The sequence below is a fragment of the Larimichthys crocea genome, chromosome XXIII (assembly GCF_000972845.2).
Source record: "Larimichthys crocea isolate SSNF chromosome XXIII, L_crocea_2.0, whole genome shotgun sequence".
Classification (NCBI taxonomy): domain Eukaryota; kingdom Metazoa; phylum Chordata; class Actinopteri; family Sciaenidae; genus Larimichthys; species Larimichthys crocea.
In genome coordinates this window covers 12,435,308-12,457,848 of record NC_040033.1, presented here as the reverse complement: position 1 = coordinate 12,457,848, position 22,541 = coordinate 12,435,308, and the positions used below count along the sequence as shown (strand labels likewise).

Genomic DNA, 22,541 nt, shown 5'->3' with positions numbered 1-22,541 from the left:
TTTGACAAAAAATGTTTGGAAAAAAGTGAAAAATAAAATGTTTTTTAATTAGTCTTCTACTCCAGTTTGTTAAATTAAATAAATAAATTAATTGAATATATTGATTGGAAAGCCTTGTTGATAAGGGAAAATGAAAAAAAGTTAATCTGCATTTTTTTGCATTTCCCCCTCTAATATTTCTGTATATATCCTTCTGCTTTATTACACTTAAATTGATATTATGAATATGAAATTATATGGAAATCAATTATCAATAATGATGACAAAACGTGTTTCACCAAAAAGTGAAAAAATGCTTTTCAATGAGGCTACACGACACTAATTAACACAAATCATTAAAGCCTATCTTTATACTTTAATACTTGTTGTGTAGTAGGCGCTGACGTCAGAGCAGTGTACTCTTTATCTTATGGTATTTTGACTTTGCCCCCAAGACCAAATAAAAAAGTCTGCAGCAGGAAGAGAAGGAAACTGTAAGACGGGAACCACGATGGTTTCAGCTGCTCGGTGAACTTTATTTCTAGACTTTGTTCAAAGTCTCGGGGTCCGTAATTAAAAAGGAAGTTGAGTTGAATGAAACTGAAAGTAGTGACAAAGATTCTTGTAGAGACCTTTTAAAAAAGCAGCGACGATGACTTCCGTCGACATGGATTTGGGTAAATATTTGTCCCGCATTGGGTTCTCTGGCCCGGTTGAGCCCAGCCTGCAGGTGCTGAGGTCGGTTCACACCTGTCACCAGCTGTCGGTACCGTTTGAAAACCTCACGGTACACAGCGGCGGTCGAGTCCAACTTGACCCTCCTCTTCTTTATGACAAGATAGTGAACCAGCGTCGAGGAGGTTTCTGCTTTGAGAACAACGGCCTCTTCTCATGGCTGCTCGACAAAATGGGCTTCCAGGTGACTGTGCTGTCAGGCCAGGTGAGGAGTCTTAAAACGGGTCGTTACGGGCCACCTTTCGACCATCTCATCCTCATGGTGAACCTTGACGGCCAGCGCTGGCTGTGCGACGTCGGCTTCGGTGTCCCGTGCTTCAGCGTCCCCCTCTCACTGGAGACCAGGGGCCTCCAGGAGCAGGGCCACCGGGTGTACCGCATCAGGGAGGGCATGGGGATGCTCTTCTTGGAGTGGCAGCGGGATGAGAACAGAGGACCGGATGGAGACTGGGCAGAGATCTACAAGTTCACCCTTGAACCCCGGCGTTTGGAGGACTTTGCTGAGATGTGCCAGTACCACCAGAGCTCCCCATGCTCCATCTTCTTCTGCAAGTCCCTCTGCACGGTTTTAAAACCAGGCGGAAGGCTCACCTACATTGGCCGCAGATTGATCAGCGTCACATTTCCAACAGAGGGGACAGGGAGGGAGGTGGAAACCACAACCAGGGAGCTCAAAGATGAGGAGATCCCAGGAGTTTTAGCAGAGCATTTTAGGATTGTGTTAAAGTCTCCACTCATACCAAAGGATGAGACAATCACACCACCACCAGTTATGTATTGATCATGCTTCCATGTGAGGTATCTCTGTCGTACAACAAGATTTATGAGAACATGCAACAAAAAAAGATAAATTGTCAGTTTGATTTAATAAATTATACATACACTTTTAAGATGTACAATGGTCATTGCATTAATCCATATCCATCTTTTTTCTTTTTTTTTTTTAAGACAAAGTCTGCGTTCAAAGTATTTACACATGTACAATTATCAGGCAGCACTTTACAAAGCAAGGCATGAACGACAATACAGATGTGGAGCTTCAAATCAAACCTCTAACCCTCACCCTCCTGCCAACTCCCATTTCTTCCTCTGATAGGATTTACTCAGCTGTCCCATGGTTATAATACACTTCCCCCATCCCACCTTTGATGGGCGTGAAAGGGAATTCAAGCAATTGAACGACATCCATTAAATCCACCAAGATCCATGGGAGATTCAAAAGAATTAAGGTCCGAGGACTGAGCTGAAAATCAAAAAGGGTGGTGGTGGTGGTGGTGGGGTAACTGGGAGTACGCAGGGTAACAGGTGCAAAAATGTGGCAACAGGTGACACAAAAAAACTACTCTGCGACAGGGTTGGGGGGCGGGACTGAGGTTGCTCTTCCTGCTTTCCGTTCGTAGTTCACCAGCCTCTGACCAACCAGGTACCTGTAAAGAGAGAGCAACAGAATATTTATACCATGATTCTTATTGTTTTCAGACTTTTAATGACTGAAACAGACGGTCTACACTAAAAAAAGATCCTTACTTGTCGTTCTTGATGTGCTCATAAAGGCGTTTAAACTGTCTGATCTGGAAGGACAGGATGCCGATAAGCGAGACCACCATCAAGAGGAAGGGGTAGATTCTCCTCTGCATTAGGATCTCCATCTCTGGCGTAACTCCTGCAAAAGTGATGCACAATGTTTAAGTCAAACACTCCGTGATGCTGACCTTTTAGTAACCACAACAGTCATCTGAGGTGAGAAGGAACATGATAGCTCAGAGACATCTCTGTAACTTCATAGCACATTCACAAGATTTACTATAATGGAAACTTTAAGTGAACAAGGCCAGTGCTTCACTCCTCTTCTTTTACAACTGTGATTGTATGCATCACTGAGCACAGAAAAGGGTATTTACTTGTCTCTTAGGGTGATGTTCCAGTAAGTGAACAGAGTTGTTGAAATGAACAAACCAATAGAGAAAATAATAAACTCCCTGTGTACACATGTTCTCAGACACTCACCTACAGCAGGCACCACCCCAGCAGCAATCACATACGGCACACACAAGGACAGCAGCAGCACTGAGATGACCGGAGCTGCCAGTTTTCGGATGATGAACTGAAGATCAATGTTGCGAATTCCGTTTGCGTAAACCTAAAGGGAAAGTTTACAGTGAAAATACTGTTTAGCCAATTGCAACGCAACTTGGAAATCACCTCGCCTTCAAGCTACAAAACAACACCTATGGACGTGTTTTGGGTTGTCTTAATATCAATATGAAACCCACCTGCTCAATAACAGTCTTCAGCCACCACTGAGGGCCCATTAGAGTAATGGCAGCGATGATTTTGGCATGGAGCACCCCAAGAGCCCAGTCCTGTAGGCACCAGACAGATCCAAGCATGAACATGGATGTAAGAACTGTAATTTCTTATTATTTAACGGGTTAAAGGAAGAATTAGTCATGACAATGAACCGCTAAAAGGAGAACAGGTAGAAACAGATATATCCATACAACTCATACCGACAATCATACCTGCCAAGGGTAGAAGAGGGGTGTTTGGTCTAGGGGTACCCTGAGTGGAGCCACAATGACCAGTTCAAACAGCAGGCCCAGAAGCAGCGGGATGACTCCAGCGACCAGCAGAGCTACGACCAGGGTCTTCAGGATCTGCACAAACAAAGCAGCCAAAGTTAAGTACTTTTTTTGGTCCCAAATTTCTTCCTTCATGGGACAAAACTGCTGCAGCACTGCCAGTGCGTTCATGTTAGTTAATGAAGCTGCAAGGTTAGGATATTACTACTTGGCAGCTGCCAGAAAAATTTGGGATATCGGCTAATGAGCTTGTAATAAGCAGCCAACCATTTAGCAAAATCATTGCATCCAGGTCCAGCTCGAGACAATCTGAGTTATGATGTTTGACAACAATAGAGGCTGCACATGGAAACCTACCATGAGCGTCCACTCCTGGACTTTGTGCATAATGACGGTGCGTCCCTGGGGCATCCAGGCCAGTAGCACAGTGACACCTCGGATAGACAACCAGCATACATACAGGCCGCAAGCCGCCGTGTACAGCTCATGGATTTTGGAGCTTCCTGTCCAGAAGGACATCAGCCAGCGCCCGGTGAACACTGAAACACACGTGACCAACCAACATGAGCTCTCACTTCAACCATTCCCAACTTCAAAGCGTTCCTCAGACTATTTGAGCTAGCACTTCAAAAGGAACAGCTCAAACAGCAGAGATGTGCATATATATAGATTCACCCTTTAATTATGGTTTGGGTGTGGGTCTACAAAGTAGAAAATTGTTGGCTGTGCTTTATGCCACCACATCTCACCTGGTAGGGTTAGACACACCAGACTGGCCACCAGCAGAGTGATGCACATGAATGCTATAAGCAACACAATCTGGAGAAAAGAGAATGCAAATTTTAGAATAAAAGTGAGCTTGGACATTTGATTTTGATTCTGTACTGTATTTTATGAACGACAACTGGAATATATATGCCAATTCTAACAATGTATATGTTGATCAAAGCCTTTTAACGTGAAGGAGGAGGGGTGTAATAACTGGGAGTTGAGTTGTATGGCCTCAGATGTACAGTAAGTGGTGCCTTCAGTGTCACGTCTAGAAAACCACAAATAATGTGTGGCCTGAGTCTATTTTACAGTCAGTTATGAATGATGAACACATTTAGACTAACCTTACACATGCATGGATGTATGGAAAGAAGGTTGTGCCAATTATAGTGTCTTACTAAAACTGGTTGTCTTAAATATACATTGTGATTTTGTGGTTCTGCAGCCTATAGGAACCATGGTAATTACTGCAAGTTTGCAAAACCAGTCATTATTATGATTTCAGAAAAAACTGCACAAGTTCATCTATGAGCTGGAATCCATGCATCTATGAATTGTAAATTTTAACTAAAACTTCATATAACTGGAAATCAAACATACAAAAAACTATACTAAAAATGGAAAACAATAAAACGTATAATTCATATATGTGTTTGGGTACACTGGCGATGATAGAATGAAATGGACGTTTCATTTAAATGCTTTTAAATGAACTACCTTTGTTTCTAAAGCTTGGAAAAAAACCATTAGGATGGTTTATTTGTTTAATATTATTGGTCTTGTAATGCTGTTTTTATGTGTTTGTTTCTGCTCTGGTCTTTTTCTAATTCTTTCTCACCCTGAACGGGAAGCGTAGGGGTCTGTGGTAAGGCTGGAATCCCACTGGTCCCCCTTGCTGCAGGATGGCCTGATGGGCCGCATGCAGCCCTTCGCCAACGGCTGGTGCTGGATTGTTATTGTTGTTATGGTGACCAGGAGGAGGGTTGTTATTGTTGTTGTTGTTCACAGGCTGGTTGGCATCATTGTCCTCCTGCTCCCCGAGGAGGTAGGAGTGGAGGTCTCTGTGGAGGTCAAGGTGTGTTTGGTTATAGAGGAAAAACCAGTGGCTTTGTAAGAAAATGCGTGAGGCGAATTCATAAAAACAGACTGAAAGTGTATTAACACGTATACACTTACAATAAATATCCAGCACTGACTGTCCAGGCCCTGACGAGGCCTTTGAGCCACTGGCGAGTGTGTCCTTGCTCCAACAGAGCCGGCAGTACAACCTGAAGTAATAATAGCTCCAAAGACAGCTCGCTGACGGGGGCATCGCTGAGGGGAAAGAGGTGGACAGGGTCAGAAAAAGCCATTTCAACAGTGTATGCCAGGGCATGAACTACATGTTTACACGGAACAGTTCTGGCATTTGACAAAATGTTTTGGCTCTTTGGCTGCAGAAAAAGCGGCAGCTTTCAGACAGTTTATCGCTCAGTGATCTATGCTTCTGTCATGCCTCCTGATTACCTGTAGAGCATGACGTTGTATGGGAGGAAGGTGGGCAGCAGGAGTTTGATCAGCCTGATGGGCAGCCACAGCATTAGCAACACGATAGAGCCGAACACCACAACAGACAGGATAAACCGCCGCAGGTGTCTGTAGATGGGCAGGTGAATCATCTCCTGCACTGGATTAAAATCTGGGTCATTGAGGTTTCTCAGAAACCACAGCACTCCAGGCCTCAGCACCTGATGGACAAACAACGACAGAGGTTAGCAGCAGATTTATTTATTTTTTTACAAAAATGTAAAAATGTGTCATCATTAGAAAAGTACCTCTCTCAGTAGGAGGATGAAAGAAGCAAAGTAGAAGACGTAGACCATTCCTACAAGCCAGTGCAGGAACATGGTGGTGCCAGGGGCGGATTTAAAACTCAACTCTCGGTCTTTCAGGGAGGCATCGAACATCTCCTGCAGGATGAATAAGTAATGTTAAATAAAGAAAGCATTTAGACTGACTCATATTCAGTGTTTGTTCTGAGATGATGAATGCACAGTTGGCTGGATGATCAAATGTGCTATGAATAACATTTGCACATGCCATACGCTGAACAGACTAAAATGAGACAAAGCTCAATAACTTTGAGGGATGATGAAGGATTCATCTGCTGCTGTTCACAGTTAAATCCCACTGTGTGCTTTAGTGCTGTTGTGTCCTATATATTTTAAAAATGTATTACAACTCCCAAAAACAGCATCGTAGCAGAGACTAAACTAGCTTTGTCATCGAAAGCTTAATTTAATTTACGGGGCAAACTGAAAAGATAAAGATAGCGTACTCCACTCAGTCCTTTTCCAGGCCAGTTAGATTTTTTTTTTTAATGGGTGAACAGCTGCAGAGCAGGAAGGATGTGGTTCACTTCTGCTGTGTAAGCTGCTCCACCTGTTCTGAGGTGCTGATACTCGCTTAGTGCCAAAGAATGAAAACACACCGACACGCAGAGAGACTTGCAGATAATGAGGGAGAGGTGCGACACGGAGACATATGCCACTCTCTCCATATATCTATGGCAGTTTTTGTTTTCTGTTTTTCTGTGTTATTAATGTATGAACTGTGCGATCAACAGCATCTGCTTCTGTCTCTGCCAAACAGCCTTGTTAAAAGCCACTTTAATGGCGATGTGACAGACACCTCTACAGGGTAGAGAACACCGCTCTCGTCTTAGCAAATCATGTTAAAACAACTATAAGCAACCACTCAAATGTCAACAGGAAGAGAGGCAAATTGAGAAAATCAGGTTAGCTGTCACTGACACTGGAGGAACCCTTCGAGGCTGATAGAAAACACGGATGCTGTTTCAGAAAAGCATGCGTCACTCTGAAATATGGTGCTGTACCTTCTATCTAACTCAATCAGGCAGGAATTCGACCGTGATATTAATCCAAATCTTAACACTGCACCAGTTGAATGAAATATGCAGACAAGTGTGAGGAACTGAGGCTCTCACAAACAAAGATTGAGCTAATTTAACGGAGCGAAACAGGTGTGATTCAGAACAACACGTTGAACGAGGGAGTCTTACTAAAGAGCAGATGTCAAGCCACCAACCACAGATGAGTGGAAAAACGCCAATTTCCACAACAACCAGCAGAGACACCTGGAATGGAAGCAGAGTGTCTGTCAGTGGCACGTTACAGCTTATGCAGACACATGGAAAACTCATCTCTATACAAAGGTGATGAAATACAGTAATGTGACACCTTTTTTTTCTCAATTCAGGTTTTTGGAACAGTTAGCGTAAGAAATCTGATATTTTTAGGTCATACTGTATTAAATTATCGCTGATAGCACCTCAGTTAGCAAATCTTTCTGTTTGTATTTCCACCATATCTACATGAGTTACACTAAGCAGAAATGCACTTCGAGGCGTTACCTTGACAACAATGTAGCAGACTCCCAGGAGACGTCGGGAGCGCTGGAACCTGACCAGAGCAGCAAGTCCCTGAGACAGCTATTAAGGATCAACACTGCTTACGCATTTGCACCTGCACACACACACAGTTCATTTTACATGTCTGTGCTTGTAATATCGTGAGACTACTGTACAACCAAGGGGTTTCGCATTTCAGTCGAGTGCAGGGAATTGACTGTGTTAGATGGAAGGATACATGACAGAGGATGAGCGTCATTGCGAGCAGGATGTAGCCAACTATGGTTGTGATTAAGCCCTCGAAGTGGGAAGCTTGGACCTGCAGAGAAGTGCAAAGTTGGTAGTTGATGATTAGTCATAATTGAAGAAAAACGATATTGCACAATAATGCCGAGTTGATGAGAAGTTTCTTACATATTCCTCAAAGCCGAGACCCACAACGGAGAAGTGCCCGATGTGGTACGGACAGAATGCTGAAAACAGAAAACAAGACATTTATCTATTTATGGCATGTAAACTAAGCCAGTGCAATAAAAACACACCATTACAGGAATAACATAATATATTAGAGTGGATACAAGTCTGAGATATTAGAATGACAAGTATCAGGATCATATTAATGTACAGTATTTCATTTTTTGTTTGTTTTTTGTGTTGTATGTTATGGTCCACAATGGAAATAAGCCCTTTTAGACTTTATCGTGTTTAAATACATGAAGATTGTATCTGCTGCTGTGCAGGTCATTGAGTAACATTAATTATTACATAAGTTCAATCAAACAGTCTTTATACATATGATAAATCTTTATGTCTACTCACCAAACACCAGGATGAAGAGCGTGTTGAGAGACACTACCCAAAAAACATGCTCCTACAAGACAAAGACACAAAGAGTCCTCAACTGGTTGGGTTTTAACTTTCAAGCTCATCATATGAAACATTTGTGGTGTAAAAAACAAAAATTATGGATATAAAGACGTACCAAAAATACCAGTGAACCATCCAGGCCAAGCATCTAAAAGGAGAAATGGAAATATTTATTTAAATGTGCACAGACGTATAAGAGACACAGAAAAAACCTCTGATAAGAGCTTTGTAAAGCGTGTACTGGGAAAGGCCGTGTTTGCAGATAATGTAATGTTATGCAGAGTTACCCTTTCCCAGGTGAGCTCCTCTGCTGCTCTGTCCCACTCCAAAGCATTCCAATTCATGTCATCTACACAGAAAGATATCAGCTTGAATTACAGTGAAGATTAACACGCTGGCAACAGTCAGCGACTTAAAAAAAGTATACACAACATAAGGGAGAGCCCATCTATCATTGTCAAAATAAATTCAATATCCTGCTTGTCAGATATGGCCACAGCATTACAGTGCGCCACAGAGGAGACAGAAAACACTACTGTTTGTCTGCTCAAATGTTTTTGAGTTGGCTTTTAGCTAAACGCAGACAAATAATAATTGAAAGGGTGGTTAATGTTACATTATTAATGAAAATCTGTTAGTGGAGTCAAGAGAAACCTATTGTGAAAGTTTTCCACTGCATTCATTTAGCTGTGGCGACACCCCACAGCTAGAATAATGTATAATACAATCCCAATTCATTATCAGCCCCCTTTCTTTTTTTGCCTTGCCTGCTGCAAAATCAGACCATTAACCACAGTAAAACAAAACAAATTAGTGTGATACGAGTGCTGCGGGTAGCATTTTGACACGTCATTGTATCATTCTCAAATTAATTGTGATGCCTTGGCAAACTGACAAATGGGACCATTGTGGAAGGCATTTGTATGCTGTAATGCCTGTACTGTTTGTTCTAGTTTTTTTTTTTTTAAACCTGCATTTCCAAAAACCCTGTTGTTCTCTGTTGCGAAAAGATGTTACTCCAACAATGGTCTTGTTTGTTGGAGACGAAACGTTTTGGAAACACTTTTAATGATGTTCTGCTCTGTTTCATTTGTGCATGATCTGCACTTTCTCAGTGTTTTGTGATGACAAGCAATTTGATTTTGTAAGGTAAAGCATTTCAGCATATCTCCAAGAAACAGGGCCACGCAGAACAACATGTGAAATGTGATAAATTGTCAGGCAGAGTGCCACTTGATCACTGTGTTTATGCTAATACACGTCAAACATGTCTGATAACTTTTCCAACTTCAATATTGACCACAATTACAACTAAACCTGCCAGAAAATGTTTCATAGTGTGGTTTATTTAAATCAATGCTAAAGTCAATAACAGCTCCTTATTCAATTCTAACCTTGTGCTCCATTGTTGGGATCTGCATCTTCAGCTGCCGCTCCCTCCTCTTCTTCCAGCTCTGGGTCATCGGCCTGGTCTGGAGGGACATCAGGGGGCTCGGGCTCTGCTTCATTCTGGGCTGGTGGATCAGCTGGAGCTGGCTGCGCTGCAGGGGGCTCATCAGCTGCTCCCTGGCCTGCAGCTTGTGCCTGAGGATGAGGGGAAAGGATGCGTGACTTTAATATGGCGAGTTAACAGTAAGAGTGATTTGTATATAGATCAGAACAAAAACGTGTATATATCTCATTTGCAATGAGTCAAGCAAAGCACCTCATTGGCTTGTCCGGCTGCATTTGGTGGTGGCGGCTGGTGCTGCTCTAACCATTGGGGAGCGCCACCGTGGACTATCTGTTCTCTGAGCCACACCAGGCTGATGAATGCGCACAGCGTGCAGGTGACCACGAAGCAGCCCTGTAGACAATCTGCAAGCAGGTTCTCTCTGCAAGAGGCACAAACATTTATTTCCTTTAAAAGTTAAGCCAATTGGAGATGAGTCGAATGAATAAAGTAAGTAGAATTCACTTAGTTGGGCATCATTTTTAATGTGTGTGTGCAGTGCTGGAAAATAACAATGTCATTACTCACGTAGAGAGCATGTCCAAAGGCAGTGTCAAAAGTGAGCTCACAGAGCCGGTAAACAGACACTTGTAGATGCGACCTGTGAGGAAAATGACCAGGTAAATGCATTAGTGTCATTCTGAACTCATTAAATCGGTTTAAACTGCTGCATGGTAACATCTCACATAATGTGAGAATTTAATGTATCTGGCCGACGTCTCTTGCATTGAGTACTGAGGGGGGATTTACATTATCTTGGAGCACACACGACATTGCCTGATATGTAGTGGTGTGAGAGCTGCAATTCCCTTAAACGTGTTAAACCATAACTTAAGATAAACATGTAATCGTATGTCATGGTCACTTCATAACTGTGTTATGTGCTACACATGTGCACAAAAGTGAGACGCCTCCTCTTGCCCAAATAGGGACAGAACCGTAAATATAAAGTTTACACTTAAGGGGTGAACATGCAGTATATTAAACATCTGCTTTCAAACCTATGGAACGACCTCAGTTCTACCTCACTGCTTTGATGAACCCATTTATGAAGAGAAGACATAGTTACATGTTTAAGATAATAAAACCATGACATCAAGGTGTAACCCAGCATTTAAGAGGTCACTGTGGCCTTGTGTGTATCTCTGTGTACTACTTACATGCAGTGAGAGGAACCACCCCGAGCCACGCGAAAGCCACCAGTGTGTAATGGAACCAGTAGCGGATGGCTGTGCCCACACTGGTCAGCAGGCCGGCACAAATGTCCTGTATGGGCAGACGTGAGGGCATGTCTGGGGAGTAGACTGAAGCGCAATGAAGAAAAGAGTCAACCAGAGATGTTTGTGTATTATATTATTCAACAAAACAACTTTCAATAAATGAATAATCATATTCAAAAGGACTGCTGCAAAAAGGAACCATATGGCTCCATCTGTGAGGTTTGTTTAGGAAACTTGAGGCTTGCTTAATATATTAAAGTGGATGATTCATCAGTGTCAGTACTTACTTGGTGTGAAAGCAAATCGGTGCTTGCATAATTCGCAGTACTCCTTCCTGCTGTGCTTCAGCCACTGGACCAAACTGTGAAGCAACATTTAGAAGGTCAAAAGTAGTACACACCTCACCAACTCAATTCAAAACATGTGCTTGAGAGCTTTTTAAATCACGACTTGGTATGGCAGGTGTAAATTAAGAACTGGATATCACAAAACAGAATATTTACATCAACAGCAATGGGAACCTGCTGTAAAGCACAGATCAATTCAAACACCAAATGGACTACATTTGCAGGACTCAACTTCATACTGTCCCAACAAACAATTCCAGTGTTGCAGATTTAAACCACAGTCTGGTCTACAGTCGTCTTGACCCAACATAATTTCTTGAAGAACACCACAATGATATGATGAAGACATGCTCAGCTGTGATGACCTCACCAGGACCTCTGGATGCAGTGCACACTTGACTGTGAGCACTTATCATGTTTCATCGGTGGTAAAACACTCACACCTCTGATTAACAACTAACAGAAAAGGGCGTATCAGTTATTACCGAGAAGAATTGTGCTCATATGTTTCCCATAATAACACCATCCCAGCTCGTGGTGACATAGGTAAGACTCAGGGATTAACAGCTGGGTTATGTAAGAGAGTCCAGCTGATTCCAACACATATGACAGTATTAGTCATGAGACCTACAGAAGAGGGTTTTCTTAAGTTTTCACACACATGACGGGACAGGTTTCTTCCTTCCTAGTTTGTTAACAGAATTTGTTCAGTTTAGAAAAGTTGTACCGAAAGCAGCACAGTAGTTCGTCCACAGTTGGGATTTCTGTGGGAAACTGGTCATGCCTACTTGACCAGCTCAGAAATCAATAAACATATTCTGATATATGTCTATAAAGGGAGTCATCTGAAGAAATTTCAACCTATAGGACATGAAGCAAGCCTGATATCTGAGTGTTGACAGCTGGTTGTCTGTATTTCATTTTTATTAAACAACCACAAGAAAAGAAGAGAAAACATCAGCAGCAGCCTCTACACACTCAGCACAACAACACTTTCCATACACAATAGACTGTTATTCTAAACTTTGCAGGGGGGTGACCGTGAACTAATATGAACACAGAAAGAGGTTCAACAATTACCACAGAACAATCCAGACCTGGCCTCCGCCTAGGGATTTCCATGCACCTGACCCACTTGTAACCAGTGCCGCTCACAAACAGGACAGATGAGGACAAAGCATCATCTGCGAAATACCTGCAGGGGCTGGTATTGTTTTCCAGCAGGTCAATACCACACCTAAAGACCAGTAATCTAGGATACCATTCAACCTGGATGGGATAGAAGATGAACCTGTTCTGCGTCCTTTTGTGATTCTTCAAATCACATTTGCCGTTAGGTCATCACTATAGGAATATGCCTCAAGTTATCCACTCAGACACCCTGTAATATAACAAATCATTATACTGAACTAATCCTGTTAAAAAGGTAAGCATGGAAACTGATCCTGGTTTCTATTTTTAGACTGAACGAGGATTAGGAAGAGGACATTCTTTTGATTGTGTTTGTGTGCAACCATATTTAATGTGTGAAACACTATATGTGTTCTTTCAGAAATTGTAATGCGTGCATGTAACACGACACTAGGTTTGAAAAAAAAAAAAAAATCACAATCAGCTCTACACGGTGTATCTTTATTCAGCCATGCACTGGAACAACGTGTTCATTTATGGAAATACGAGTGACGTTAGTGTAAACTAGGGTTTCTGGAGTGACTAAAGCAACAAGTGTTCAGCCTTAGACTAATTAATTACTCGCCTAGTGTCAAAAGTCTCTCTGCGCACTACGTGAATGTTTAATAAGGGGAAAGTTTTCTGCGGAGGGGCGTCTGAGGTGAAAAGGGGAGGTCACAGTAATGACAGCTGAAGAAGCCGGACACACTTACCATTCCTGGTGGATGAATTTGATACTGCCAGTGCAGACACAAGGGTGGTACAGGGGTTTGTCTGGGGTCCCCTCAGAGCGGCACACACGACAGATATCCGCTGCACACACACAAACAAACAAACAAACAAACATATTATATGTTAATATGACAACAAGAGATTAGAGACTGGTACAGGTGTTTTTAGATAATAGGTGTGCATGCATTTAAGTCTCTTATCTATATGAGCATACATACAGGGTAGTGATGACATCACCAGTAACTTCTAGTCTTTTCTACGATCTCTGCTCTCATGACAGCATTTAGCAGCCATGTCCCACCTGCCTTAATAAACCTCGCATTACACTGGCAGGCTATTGAGCTAAGCTAAGTTAACCCACTAGCAGGCCAGCCCGGCAGCAGCAGTAGCAGCAGCAGGCTTGGTGATGCACTTAACGAAGCTAACGCTAACCCACAGCCACACGCAGGAGAGCAACAAGCGACGGCTTCGGGTCCGTTTACCTTCCTCGGCGGTGTCCATGTTTGTTCGCTAAGCACCGGTCACCGTTACTTCCAGGAGTATGTTGTACAGCGAACCCATCCACGACAGCAGACAGCTTCGTTTAGCTAGCTTCAAGCTAGCGAGACGAGTATATCCTGATGTGTCGGATGCATTGACAATCAGAAAATGGTTTCCACACACACACACACACACACACACACTCAACTCCAGCGCTGTGTCCTCTCACATCCACAGTCTTGCTCCGCCAACAGGTTTTTTAAATTCTCAACGGTGTAATTTTGTTTTGTTTTTTAAACAACAAACCTGTTTTTTTTAAAAAACAAACAAAAACAAACCCGGACACGTTACATCCTCCGTGTTGCTGAAGTGACAGTTTGAACCTGGGAGACAAACGGCTAACGGCTAACGCATGCGCTAACGTCACTGCTAGCTCCTGTCACAACAGTTTTTTTACGTCACAGCAGCGGTTGACGTTTTACGGCAACGGGCACTTCCATAACAACTGTCACGTGGTTACCAAGGCGCTGGCTATGAATGACTCTCTTACCAATGTGCATGCATCCACATATAAGATAATATTTTTAAAAAAATTATACACAGATAAAATGTACACTTGTATTTATTTAAGGAGTTCTTCGCCTTTATTTTTCTTTATTATTCTAATCTTTATTTATTTCTACAAATTGGGTGTCAAATGCTAAACAGCGACATCTGCAGGATGTTACCTGAACAAACATTTGACTTGCAGCTCTCAGCATAACGTATAAGACCGAAGTAGAGTTCAACCTCAGTTATATATATATATATGATTAGATTTATAGATTTATTTAGACTTGTTTTTAGTTATATTATATGGATAATATTAATCCATTCATTTTTATCTTCTTATTTTTTCAATAGTTATTCTCCTTTTTTGTTTGAATGTCTTAACTGAAACACCACATGCTGTGTTGATGTTTCAGACAACACAATTATATTGTGACATAATTAATTAAAAATGTAATTTAGTCACAGTGTAGATGGGCGATGAACCTTAATTAGAAATGTGAGTAATTACGGTAAGTATTTGATTATATTAAACTTTAATAACTAATATCATTAATAACATTAGCATAGTCTGACGGGAAATCATAGTGTGCCATCGCGGTCCACAGCAGCGGCGCCGTGGTTAGTTGGTTAAAGCGCCTGTCTAGTAAACAGGAGATCCTGGGTTCGAATCCCAGCGGTGCCTTTTGAGAGGACGGTGTTACGGGGTTTTATAAAGTAGGTGAACGACTCAGAAAAACCTCCAGGCGTTGTTTGACGCTGTGAAACATTAACTACATCTTTGGTGAAGCCATACGCAAACACAGAACTCGCCGGAAGTGAAGTCGTTTCCTCACCGCAAAAATCACTGAAACGCCACACAAAGAGGGAAATGACGAAACTGACGTCCACTTTAGAAGTTTATAGCAGCTGCAGTATTAAGACAAGAAAAGCTCCACAATGATGACACATTGACAAATTTATTACAGTTTACCATCTTTAAAATTATTAATTAATTTTAATTTAAAAAATTTAAACTTTCATAAAACTACAGTGAAATTGTTCATGTGAGTTTTATTGCTGTTTTACTGTTTTAGTTTGCTGGAACCAGGCAATGTCAGACCAGTAGGAGAGGTAGTCATCTCAGTGGCATTATAATAGTTGATATGAGTAAAAACCACATTGAGGTATGTTGCTCTTTGTGTTTTTGAATTAATACACAGTGTTTTTTTTTTTGGTTGGATCTACAGAAAGAAGAGGCAGTATTTCGACATAAATGACACATTGTAAATATAATGAATACATGAACAGATACATATATTATTAGCTATGGCACTTTGATTGCAACTACATTTTCTTTCTTTCTTTCTTTCTTTCTTTCTTTCTTTCTTTTTTTTTTTGAAGTTTGTTGTTTGTTTCAGAGCTGTTACAGGCTACTCAGAAAATGTGGAAATTTGCAGCTTTTATTGTGAAGGCCATGACAGGAATTTCATTCTTTAACATTGATCCCATTAACTTTACAATGACTGGCTTTTCGTGAAACTTTTGGAGCTCTGCAGAAAACCTCAGGTTGTTTCCTTTCTCATCGAAAAAATTGCAAACCAGCACGGTATGTGTTTTCCCCCTCTCTTTTCTTTGAGACTAAGAGGAGATAGTGGAGAGAATCTAGAGCTGTTTTTGCAAGAATGCTTTGTCATTGTGCTTCAAATCAAGTTTAAGTCACTCCCAGGTCAAGCACAAGGCAGAGAAATGAATTGTTGCTTTTAAATGTCACCCAGCTGACCATTCTTTCCAGCTAACTTTCCATGTGCCTGTCAGCAGATGGCAAATGAAGCCAAACCATGCCCCTGTGATATTGGTGATCGGATGGACTATGGGGGTGTCGGCCAAGAAGTCCAGATAGAGCACATCAAAGCTTATGTAGTGAAACCATCCTCTGCATCAGACAAGGCCATTATTGTCATACAAGACATCTTTGGATGGCAGCTTCCCAACACCAGATACATGGCTGATATGCTGGCTGCCAATGGATACATGTGAGTAAATCACTGCCAACAGAAAGAGTGGATAGTGATAATCATCAGTGTTGTCCAGTTTGATCTATAACAGTGATTTCTTCTGCTGTCGTTCTGCCCTGAGCAGTGCTGTTTGTCCAGACTTCTATGTTGGAAAGGAGCCGTGGAGTCCGACACATGACTGGTCCAAATTTCAGGAGTGGCTTGAAGACAAAAAGCCAACAAACATTAATAAGTAACTAAAAGCCTGCTTTCATCTTTGATATGAGCTGGTGTTTTGGTGTTTGCTGATTTTGTATGCTTAAGACATTTTGATCATATTTCCTTCCAACAGAGAGGTGGATGCAGTGCTGCGGTACCTGAAGGAGCAGTGTGGGGCCAAACACATCGGCGCAGTGGGCTTCTGCTGGGGAGGGGTCGCCACACATTACCTTGCCCTGCAGTATCCAGAGATCAGAGCTGGCGTGTCAGTTTATGGTGTGTCATTAGTGTCCGTGTCTTTTTAATTCCATTACAGTATTACAGATATGTTGTTTTAAAATTGTACTTTGGTGCAGAAAGACATGCCAGAATGACAAATGTGCACAACTTTGTCTTGGTAAACATGTTGTTGCTGGAAAAGACTAATCACATCCAGATATGTACACACACCATTCAGTCGGTGTGTGTTCAAGCAGAAAAGTATGCTGTGGTTGCTTGACAGTCGTTTTATAACTGATTTATGTGATACTGTGCAGGAATCGTCCGTGAAAGAGAGGACAGATATGACCTAAAGAGTCCTACACTCTTCATCTTTGGGGAAAAAGATGACGTTATCCCTCTGAACCTGGTTGGTAGTATCTTTCATAAATATACTCTGGCGTTTGAGCACCGAATTATATCCTTGCAACATCCATAAGCCTCTAATATGTCAGTAAAAGCTAAAATGACACATGGAATTTGTATGGTGTAAAAGTTCACTTTAAATGCCATCATCTCTGCCATATAACCACCAACACCCTGTCCTTACATCCATTCGCTCCTCAGGTGAGTGTCCTTGAAGCAAAGCTGAGTGAGAAATGCACAGTGGATTACCAGGTGAAGATCTTTCTCGGTCAGACTCATGGGTTTGTTCACCGCAAGAGAGAGGACATCAACCCCACCGACAAACCGTACATCGAAGAGGCCAGGACAGACATGCTGAACTGGCTCAAAAAGTACATGTAGATAAGGTCGGACTTATCAACACGTGGAGTAAAGGGACTTAGTTACACCTAGTGTAACATGACTCTCACAAATGGAGCTTGTGTTCTGTGTTTCTACACAGGATGATGTGAAAACAGTTGTTTTACATTTATCTGATCTGACCCTTTATTTCAGAGGTCTGTATGTTTATGTATGAACCTAAATGTGAATTTTAATTGTGAAGTCAAAACTATTTAGCACTTTTGCCTTGTGCCAAAAACAAATATGCAGTATGTTGTCTTGTTCATGTAAGAACACAAGGAGTAACATTCATAGAATGTGCTTTGTAAATTACTTCTCACACATCAGCAATTTATTGTGTGAAGTTTTATAAGACATGTAATGTACACCTGATGAACAATGCACCAATAAAGATCCAGTATTATCAGGTTGAAATCAGAACTACAGAGTCTGGAAATGTCAACTGACCCACATTTTAATGGTGACTTTGATACGACAACAGCTTGAACACTTTGTTATCAAATGATAAATAGCAATATGCAGTGCGGTTTGGACATGGTGCTCGGGGGAAGTGCCTAAAACCTCTAGAACAGCACAGAAAACTTGAAGTGTTCCAGAAGGCCTTTAGTCCTCGCTCTCTCCCGGGCTTCGGATGTCATCAATCTTCAGGATCATCTTGACCACCTGCGTAGCCAGTGAGATCTGCTGCTTCTTACCAATCAGGGTCTCGACCACATGTTGCTGCTTCATGTCTGTGTAGGAACAAAACAAATAATAATTTATGATGAGAATGTGAGCCACACTATTGTGCAGTGTTGTGACTGACTGTTCGTTTTCTTACCATTGGTGTTGTTGTGCAGACAGTCGATACCGAGGAAGGGATTGGACTCTTTGACCTGTCTGGCTCTGACCTCTGTCATGGTCTGGATAGGGTTCAGTCCACTGTTCTCAGCCAGCGCCATGGGAATTACCTCCAGAGCATCTGCAAACGACCTCATGGCGTACTGCTCCAGTGATGGGCACTACAAAAAGGAGGGGGACAGAAATAAAGATCGATCGAAACAAAATCTGAAAGAATACCATACTTCATTTTGCTCAATCCAGAAACAATCTGTGGATTTCAGGGCTTCTTACCTTATCTGCAGCCTCGTTGACAGCCAGAGCACATGCGATCTCTGAAGCTCCTCCTCCATACACGATACGGTTGTCTTTGACCAGATTACGAATTACACACAGAGCATCATGGAGAGCACGCTTGGCCTCTTCAATGATCTAATGATATGGATAAAATTAAAAAGGTGAACCAACAGCAATGGATTTGCATACATAATACCTTGGCACGGATTAAAAATTTTTTGTGTGTACCATTTTGTTGCCTCCACGGATGAAAATAGTTACAGCCCTGGTGTTTTTGCACTCCTGGATGACCAGCATGTGATCCTTTGTTGTGCCAAAGGAGATCTCCTTTACCACACCAGCTGTGCCAAGCTTCTCAGCGGTCAACTCACAGAACCTTGGCACAATGCGGCCTCCTGTAGCTATGGCAATCAGCTGCAGAGAAAACACATTTGACATTGGATACTTAAAACACAAACCATTCTGCTCCATAGTCTCTGCCCACCAACACATGGTCATAAAATAGTAATACATGATTGATTGTGTGTGTGTGTGTAAGCATTTTGTTCAAGAGTAACTTTACATCAAAGAGTTCCATCAAGCGTCTCTCACCTCAATCTCAGGCCCTCCGACCCAGCGGACAGCCGGCAGCTCATTCTGCAGCAGAAGGTGGTTGGCTTCATCATCAAAGCCCCACTGGCAGATGGCCAAGTTCGCCCCGTTGCTTTTGACCTAAAAGAGAAAACAGGAGTTTTAAGATGAATCCCATGTGCCAATGTAGACGTGAAGAATTAAGTTTCTAGATGCTTCGACGCTGCAGCACTAACCTGTTGGATCATCTCCTCAAACTTTTCCTTTTCGTATTTCTGAAGGGCTTTGTAGTCCTCCACAGAGGTCACATCCAACTTATGCTTGGTCTTGGGCTTAGGGGGCTCAAACGGGCAGGTAAGGATGGCGATTTTAACATCTTTCAGAACCTGAGTGATGAAGAATAAATAATTGATGTTAGGTTATATTGCACTTGTCTTTAGTGTGGCCACAGTAAAATAATAAGACTGTTAAGTTTGATTACAGCAAAGCAAATATCTGCATCACATAATACTGGGATATTTAGTGATAGATATATAGATGCACATCAGGCAGACATGTCAGCTACTTGGTTTCATGTGATCAAAGAAAGATCACATTAGAGAGCAGATGACATCGTCTCACTGCAAAATAGCCTTCTGATTGTACCTTGGGCATCTGAGGGTGGCTGAACTCCTTGTCAACTATGACTCCCTTGATGAGCTGTGTGTCCTCCAGCTTGCCTCCCACTTTGCCTTCCATCTTGATGAGCTCAAAGTCTACATCCTTCCTCTCCATGTCTGCCACAGTGAGGATGGCATTCACTGCGATCTCTGCCATCTGTCTGTGGCATCGGTTGATACTGAAAGATAAGAGCAGGGCGAGTGTTATTATATAACCATGTCTTGTAATGCTGAAAGCTAAACCAAAAGAGATAGTTCTTGTTGTATTGTATACTGTATTATAGTGAGATGATAAAATCACATTTTGGATCCGAGCGTCGTCATGGCGGTCTCAATGAGCGGTTCTGTGTTGTTGGGGTCGCAGGGCAAGGTTTCTGCAATTTTGTCCAGCTGCTCGATGGCAATGCGTGCGGCCTGGTCATAGCCATCAGAGATCCTGATGGGGTGGATCCCACGGTCCAGCAGCTGCTCAGCCTGCTCAAGCAGAGCCCCAGCCAGCACTGAGGGGGAAGAGGAAAATACATTCAGATAATAACACCAACAATAGCTGTAATATGCTTGATAAACATCAGGCTGTTTTGGTCAAAGCTGCAACACTCACAACATAATTATGATTTAGATATTTCCAAAGCACCGTTTTGTTTTGATATGGCTACAGGATGCTCAAAGGTTTCAGCGCATTTATGTGCCAACATCCTCAGTGCATCAAGACTATGAGATGTGAACCCATAAATACCGTATTATTTATATTATAGCACACCACTGCTGTTAGGTAATAACTAAAGACAAAGTATCTGAATAAAATGCAGTCACACAAAATCCTGCTGCTTTTAAAAGATGAAGAATGGCTCAATCATTTCCTGCTCTACAGTAACACTGAATTTATTTTTTATGATCCAGTGCAGCCAATTCCAGGGCAAGGTTTGGCACAACTATCACTTGGTCTCAAAGAGGGGGTGTATAATGATCGCACAGCATAAGAATAAGCAACAGAACTGGATTTTGATACCAAGTAATACCAGGATCACCACAATACAGATACCTTCTAATTGTTAGAAGTAGATAATGTACTATTATATGACAGTGACATGTAATAATTACCTATAATTCTATTATTGATTACATGAAGCATTTTCTTTTATTTTTATTTTTTTACTATTTCCTTTGTGTGCACACACAACAGCAGCACATGCAAGAAAAATGTTAATGTGTTCAGGATGTTATCTAACATTTGATGGATCTATGTTTGTTGCCAATCCTATTAACTTTAGTATTGATATAGAATAAGACTTTGTATCTCTAGTATTGATCTGCCCATCTCTTTGTCTCCTTTATAAAAAAAAAACAAACAAAAAAAACCATCTAAGATTGCATGTTGTCATGATCACGGGTTAAATCCTACACTAGGAGGACTCTCAGCAGAAAGGTATAAATCCAAGTTTACAGCCAATAGCCAAAAGCAACCCCTCCTTATCTTCTTTTATCGTACCAACAACTCCGGTGGTTCCATCACCAATCTCATCATCCTGGGACTTGGAGAGCTCCACCATCAGCTTGGCAATCTGGTGGTCCACATCCATCAAGCTGAGAATAGTGGCTCCATCGTTGGTGACAGTCACCTCTCCATCCCTGTCCACCATCATCTTGTCAAGACCTGGGTGCAAACATGGATCAGCAGTCATTACAAGTAGAAAAAGCAGTCACAACTGTATGTAGGAAGATTATCAAATTTACATATTAAAAAAGGCAAATGCATTATTTATTCAGTCTACACCTCTTATATGATTAAACCATTTGGACAGTTTGAGGAAGTCATTTTTTTTTACTCACCATTAGGTCCCAAAGATGTTTTGAGCGTTGACGCCACAGCCTTGGCTGCCATAATATGAGACTGCAAAACACAAACACATCTCCACATCAGCTCACGGTACAAGTAAAGATCTTACTCTTAGACTGTATAAGGAAATATAGATTTAAAGTCGTCACCTTCAGGAAAACTTAATGCATAAGCTAAATGATGTATTAAAAATGATGTGCAGTCACAGTGACCATATCGGGCACAGCCCTGTCTAGCAACTCCCCCCTTAGCTGGAGAAGCACATGGGCCTCACTGTTAGCATGACTGGTTAATCGCTTACTAACGCTATCCTGATGCTATTACACCAGCAGCTTAACTTGCCAGTCGAAAGTATGCTTTAAAAAAACATAACATGTACAGCTGTGTTTAACGTTACACACATAGTATGACTTGACGTTTTTAACGCCATGCAAACGTGACGCCTGCTAAGCAACGTGCCATGCCAGCTAGCCCATTGTACCTTCAACGCATCAATTCCCGATAGCCGTGTCTTCTTGTCCTGGTCCTTAATGATGATGAAAGGCCTCCCATACTCATCAAACGCCAGTGTCCCCATAGAGGACATGTTGACCGAGTGATTAGGACACTTAGCAGGCGTCAAAAAGATGAAACTGTGAGTTTTTAGGATGGAAACCTGGAGTGTGGCTTAGCTACAAGCCGCACGGGTCTGCCGGCGACTTCTGGAAGGCTCCACGGGCGGGGAGGGCGGAACCAAGTGACGTTAAAGTGTGTCTTATTACACGTTTAAACACACGTTCATCCAGAATCACAACGTGAAATAAACCGAACTGGTAAAGACTCCTGA

The 22,541-nt window shown here is 42.0% G+C and overlaps 4 protein-coding genes and 1 non-coding gene across 6 annotated transcripts; 3 read left to right on the top strand and 2 right to left on the bottom strand.

Annotated features, from left to right (window-relative positions):
• The first annotated feature begins 437 nt into the window (after positions 1-437).
• On the top strand, positions 438-1,956 carry LOC104921141 (arylamine N-acetyltransferase, pineal gland isozyme NAT-10). The gene has a single exon (XM_010733599.3). The coding sequence runs from the start codon at positions 632-634 to the stop codon at positions 1,493-1,495; it is 864 nt and encodes a 287-aa protein (XP_010731901.2). The 5' UTR covers positions 438-631; the 3' UTR covers positions 1,496-1,956.
• On the bottom strand, positions 1,563-14,235 carry marchf6 (E3 ubiquitin-protein ligase MARCH6). 2 transcript variants are annotated; one of them, XM_027274278.1, is made up of 26 exons: positions 14,123-14,235; positions 13,787-13,921; positions 13,286-13,385; positions 11,343-11,416; positions 10,996-11,139; positions 10,364-10,436; positions 10,049-10,217; positions 9,738-9,927; positions 8,631-8,692; positions 8,459-8,491; positions 8,296-8,347; positions 7,891-7,949; positions 7,715-7,795; positions 7,480-7,548; positions 7,129-7,203; positions 5,882-6,016; positions 5,574-5,794; positions 5,244-5,381; positions 4,906-5,128; positions 4,046-4,115; positions 3,654-3,835; positions 3,237-3,371; positions 2,988-3,077; positions 2,722-2,854; positions 2,242-2,377; positions 1,563-2,141 (listed from the first exon to the last, which is right to left on the bottom strand). In XM_027274278.1, the coding sequence occupies exons 2-26, from the start codon at positions 13,803-13,805 to the stop codon at positions 2,054-2,056; spliced, it is 2,751 nt and encodes a 916-aa protein (XP_027130079.1). In that variant the 5' UTR covers positions 13,806-13,921; positions 14,123-14,235; the 3' UTR covers positions 1,563-2,053. The 2 variants fall into 2 exon arrangements, with proteins under 2 accessions (XP_027130079.1, XP_027130078.1); XM_027274277.1 differs by having other exon boundaries at positions 14,091-14,231.
• A 710-nt stretch (positions 14,236-14,945) lies between these two features.
• On the top strand, positions 14,946-15,018 carry trnat-agu (transfer RNA threonine (anticodon AGU)). Its single transcript has one exon. It is a non-coding gene; the product is annotated as a tRNA-Thr (tRNA).
• Positions 15,019-15,763: 745 nt separating this feature from the next.
• cmbl (carboxymethylenebutenolidase homolog (Pseudomonas)) lies at positions 15,764-17,881 on the top strand. The gene is made up of 6 exons (XM_010733621.3): positions 15,764-15,921; positions 16,134-16,348; positions 16,455-16,562; positions 16,662-16,804; positions 17,065-17,156; positions 17,354-17,881. The coding sequence occupies exons 2-6, from the start codon at positions 16,134-16,136 to the stop codon at positions 17,531-17,533; spliced, it is 738 nt and encodes a 245-aa protein (XP_010731923.3). The 5' UTR covers positions 15,764-15,921; the 3' UTR covers positions 17,534-17,881.
• Positions 17,882-17,969: 88 nt separating this feature from the next.
• cct5 (chaperonin containing TCP1, subunit 5 (epsilon)) lies at positions 17,970-22,442 on the bottom strand. The gene is made up of 11 exons (XM_010733634.3): positions 22,197-22,442; positions 21,709-21,769; positions 21,368-21,532; positions 20,180-20,378; positions 19,865-20,057; positions 19,456-19,605; positions 19,241-19,360; positions 18,878-19,063; positions 18,647-18,784; positions 18,354-18,534; positions 17,970-18,264 (listed from the first exon to the last, which is right to left on the bottom strand). The coding sequence occupies exons 1-11, from the start codon at positions 22,299-22,301 to the stop codon at positions 18,137-18,139; spliced, it is 1,626 nt and encodes a 541-aa protein (XP_010731936.1). The 5' UTR covers positions 22,302-22,442; the 3' UTR covers positions 17,970-18,136.
• Between the last annotated feature and the right edge of the window lie 99 nt (positions 22,443-22,541).

What these genes read in the sequence shown, in the direction of transcription:
- cmbl (XM_010733621.3), top strand. Translation starts at nt 16,134, where the DNA reads ATGGCAAATGAAGCCAAACCATGCCCCTGTGATATTGGTGATCGGATG. An exon ending in CTGGCTGCCAATGGATACAT is followed by an intron (nt 16,349 to 16,454) that starts GTGAGTAAATCA and finishes TGCCCTGAGCAG; the next exon opens with TGCTGTTTGTCCAGACTTCT. An exon ending in ACGTTATCCCTCTGAACCTG is followed by an intron (nt 17,157 to 17,353) that starts GTTGGTAGTATC and finishes TTCGCTCCTCAG; the next exon opens with GTGAGTGTCCTTGAAGCAAA.
- LOC104921141 (XM_010733599.3), top strand. Translation starts at nt 632, where the DNA reads ATGACTTCCGTCGACATGGATTTGGGTAAATATTTGTCCCGCATTGGG.
- cct5 (XM_010733634.3), bottom strand. Translation starts at nt 22,301, where the DNA reads ATGTCCTCTATGGGGACACTGGCGTTTGATGAGTATGGGAGGCCTTTC. An exon ending in GCCACCCTCAGATGCCCAAG is followed by an intron (nt 19,606 to 19,864) that starts GTACAATCAGAA and finishes TTCATCACTCAG; the next exon opens with GTTCTGAAAGATGTTAAAAT. An exon ending in TTGAGGAGATGATCCAACAG is followed by an intron (nt 19,361 to 19,455) that starts GTTAGTGCTGCA and finishes TTTCTCTTTTAG; the next exon opens with GTCAAAAGCAACGGGGCGAA.
- marchf6 (XM_027274278.1), bottom strand. An exon ending in GGCTTGACATCTGCTCTTTA is followed by an intron (nt 6,017 to 7,128) that starts GTAAGACTCCCT and finishes TTCATCCTGCAG; the next exon opens with GAGATGTTCGATGCCTCCCT. An exon ending in TACAACGTCATGCTCTACAG is followed by an intron (nt 5,382 to 5,573) that starts GTAATCAGGAGG and finishes CTTTCCCCTCAG; the next exon opens with CGATGCCCCCGTCAGCGAGC.